Source organism: Branchiostoma floridae, chromosome 11, assembly GCF_000003815.2.
Source record: "Branchiostoma floridae strain S238N-H82 chromosome 11, Bfl_VNyyK, whole genome shotgun sequence".
In the NCBI taxonomy this organism is placed as follows: Eukaryota; Metazoa; Chordata; class Leptocardii; order Amphioxiformes; family Branchiostomatidae; genus Branchiostoma; species Branchiostoma floridae.
The window spans coordinates 20,213,539-20,217,053 of record NC_049989.1 but is presented as its reverse complement, the minus strand read 5'-3'; the positions used below and the strand labels follow the sequence as shown (position 1 = coordinate 20,217,053).

Genomic DNA, 3,515 nt, shown 5'->3' with positions numbered 1-3,515 from the left:
TAGTTTTCCTCTCCAAAACCTGTAAATACCTGCGTCTTGTATGTCCTTCACCAGATTCCTGGCGATGTCACCGGTGTAGAAGGCGTCTGCACCTCCATCAGCAATCGCACGGAGCGTCTTTGCAAGCTGGGGCCGCTTCACAGTCATGTTCTGACCCATGACATTGTTGTTCTCGTCACACAACACGTCACTGTGAGACAAAGCATGAGGAAATGTAAGGTAAATGTATCCTTACTTTGATACGTTAAAAGAATCTCCATTTCAATGCTGATAGACACACCAGCGGCCATCCCTACAAGGTTGTCAAACCCTTAGGCAATACGCTACTCGGAACAAACTCCTTTAGCGTCAGGGAAACAAAGTCTTCGCGGATGTTGTAGCAGCAGAAACTGTCGACATCTTCAAGACAAAGCTTGGAAGACACTGGATGGGGTGGAGTGAACGCCTAACCCAACATAAACTCCCAATACAAATCTGAACACTCAAGTGGATCTCAAATGACAATACTAGTAATTAAAGTGCCTATTTGTCGGAATACTATGATATGATATATTTGTATGCGAATTCAACACTACACAACTTAAATCTTTCATCATTCACTAGTGATAAGTAGCAAGGATACTTGTAGGAAAGTTTACTTTTTTCATTAGTCGATAAACTTTAAGGTTAGTTGCTTTATGGCGTACTTTTTTAATGATGCAAACTAGGACTTTTAAATGTTAACTTAACTCACCACAGGTGATTCTTTGGGTCTTTGATGAATTCGAGGTTCTTTTTGATGGCCTTGTCCAACGCTTTGCCGATACAGACGCCCTCCTCCGCCAGCTGTATAGCCGGTAGGAACAGGTCTCTCCACGGCAGCTTCCCGTACCTCTGGTGCGCCTCCCACAGCCCGCGGACCTGGCCCGGTACGGCCACAGACAACCCTCCTGCGGAATTCAAGTGTGTAAAAGAATCATTACATACGTATGTAGGTTTTGCTTTACCTCGTGGGTTCAATCCTTCTCTTATCTCAATAGAGCATTTTTACAGGATGCAAGTCATATTTTTTTGTTTAATTTGCAATTAAATTTGATCGACCATATCTCTGTTGTCACTGTACCATTTGTTATGTATTGTATATCATTAAAACGCTTTTTATTGGTTTTTACAACAATACCTCGCAGTGAGTGAGTGAATAAGTGAGTGAGTGAGCGAGGGTGAGTGAGTGAGTGAATGAGTGAGAGTGAGTGAGTGAGTGAGTGAATGAGTGAGAGTGAGTGAATGAGTGAGAGTGAGTGGCTGGGTTAATGAGTGAGAGTAGGTGAGTGAGTGAGTGAGTGAGAGAGTGAGTGAGTGAGTGAGTGAGTCAGTGAGTGAGTGAGTGAGTGAGTGAGTGAGTGAGTGAGAGAGTGAGTGGGTGAGTGAGTGAGTGAGAGAGTGAGTGAGAGTGAGTGAGTGAATGAGTGAGTGAGTGAGTGAGTGAGTGAGTGAGTGAGTGAGTGAGTGAGTGAGTGAGTGAGTGAGTGAGTGATGATGGTGACCTCTTGTGACCTGTGCACGCGACATCTTCAGCCATTAAGGAGAACGTCTCCTCCGGCCGGTGGTTGGACGGTTGTGTGGTTGAGTGAGTGTCCCCTTTGATTATAGTCATTATATGCGTAACGAGTTAACCCCGGGTAGGGGAAAAAGTAGTTTGTCAAGTATTGATACCACAAACAATGGGCTGCCCCTAATTACCGATCATCTGACATTCCAGAGTGTTATTTGGATTGTCCTGACTTACAGAACTGTGTGCAAGAGTTTTTCGTTTAAAACTGTGTGCAAGAGTTTTTCGGTTAAGAGTTTTTGGTTTAAAACCTAGTAACTACAGTTCCTCGTCCAGTCACTTCGCTGACGAAAGACTGTCGGATGCTACCTAATAAACGTTTGTGACCGTGTCCGTAAGCCTGCATCACAATGAAAGCGAACGCTGGCCGAATCTTTACATCGGCTGGAGCTCGCCGAATTTCAAATCACCGGAGCGTCGACGGTATTTTTTCCCAAAAGAATCTGGCTCGTCACAAATTCGACTGGGGTTGATGTTTCATACCGGAAATTTTAAGTTATCGTTCGTCTGCCGTTTTGGTACACAGCTGGCAAATTCCAACAGACGAGCTGCTAGAAATCGCCCGAAGCCCTGGGTAATCGCCAGGACATCGGTCGTACTTTGGCCGACCAAAAATGCCCTTGATTTGTGACAGGGACCTTACCGAACCGTACGCTGGCGTTGTTCGACCCAAACATGTCTCTGGAGGCTCCGGAAGGGGCTCTATCCCTGGCGTTGATGACCTGTGCTGTGCCTGTCTCCTTGTTGTATATTGTCATGATGAAACCCCCGGCGAGCCCCGTGCTGTGGCCGTGAACCAGTTCCACACAGTTTAACGCCGCGATGGCGCTGTCCACAGCCGAACCGCCCTTCTTCAGGATGTCCCTGTAAAACACAGTTACACCAGTCAGAACTGTCCACAGCCGAACCGCCCTTCTTCAGGATGTCCCTATAAAACACAGTTACACCAGTCAGAACTGTCCACAGCCGAGCCACCCTTCTTCAGGATGTCCCTGTAAAACACAGTTACACCAGTCAGAACTGTCCACAGCCGAACCGCCCTTCTTCAGGATGTCCCTATAAAACACAGTTACACCAGTCAGAACTGTCCACAGCCGAACCGCCCTTCTTCAGGATGTCCCTGTAAAACACAGTTACACCAGTCAGTACTGTCCACAGCCGAACCACCCTTCTTCAGGATGTCCCTGTAAAACACAGTTACACCAGTCAGAACTGTCCACAGCCGAACCGCCCTTCTTCAGGATGTCCCTGTAAAACACAGTTACACCAGTCAGAACTGTCCACAGCCGAACCGCCCTTCTTCAGGATGTCCCTGTAAAACACAACACCAGTCAGAACTGTCCACAGCCGAACCACCCTTCTTCAGGATGTCCCTGTAAAACACAACACCAGTCAGTACTGTCCACAGCGGAACCACCCTTCTTCAGGATGTCCCTGTAAAACACAGTTACACCAGTCAGTACTGTCCACAGCGGAACCACCCTTCTTCAGGATGTCCCTGTAAAACACAACACCAGTCAGAACTGTCCACAGCCGAACCACCCTTCTTCAGGATGTCCCTGTAAAACACAGTTACACCAGTCAGAACTGTCCACAGCCGAACCACCCTTCTTCAGGATGTCCCTGTAAAACACAGTTACACCAGTCAGAACTGTCCACAGCCGAACCGCCCTTCTTCAGGATGTCCCTGTAAAACACAGTTACACCAGTCAGAACTGTCCACAGCCGAACCACCCTTCTTCAGGATGTCCCTGTAAAACACAGTTACACCAGTCAGTACTGTCCACAGCGGAACCACCCTTCTTCAGGATGTCCCTGTAAAACACAACACCAGACAGAACTGTCCACAGCCGAACCACCCTTCTTCAGGATGTCACTAGGTAAAACACAGTTACACCAGTCAGAACTGTCCACAGCCGAGCCACCC

At 47.5% G+C, this 3,515-nt stretch overlaps 2 protein-coding genes across 3 annotated transcripts in view; both read right to left on the bottom strand.

The window, feature by feature from the left end:
• LOC118425268 (glutathione hydrolase 1 proenzyme-like) overlaps nt 1-3,515 on the bottom strand; it is a 23,423-nt gene that overhangs the window by 5,999 nt on the left and 13,909 nt on the right. The gene's annotated exons all lie outside the window — the stretch shown is intronic.
• Nucleotides 2,488-3,515, bottom strand: part of LOC118425270 — a 3,062-nt gene continuing 2,034 nt past the window's right edge. The window contains exon 2 of one of the 2 annotated variants that reach the window (XM_035834064.1): nt 2,488-2,580. In XM_035834064.1, coding sequence (XP_035689957.1) covers nt 2,517-2,580 — 64 coding nt within the window. In that variant the 3' untranslated portion in view covers nt 2,488-2,516. Of the gene's footprint in view, nt 2,581-2,671; nt 3,276-3,515 lie in introns of those variants that run through there. The other variant, XM_035834063.1, reaches the window with a different exon arrangement.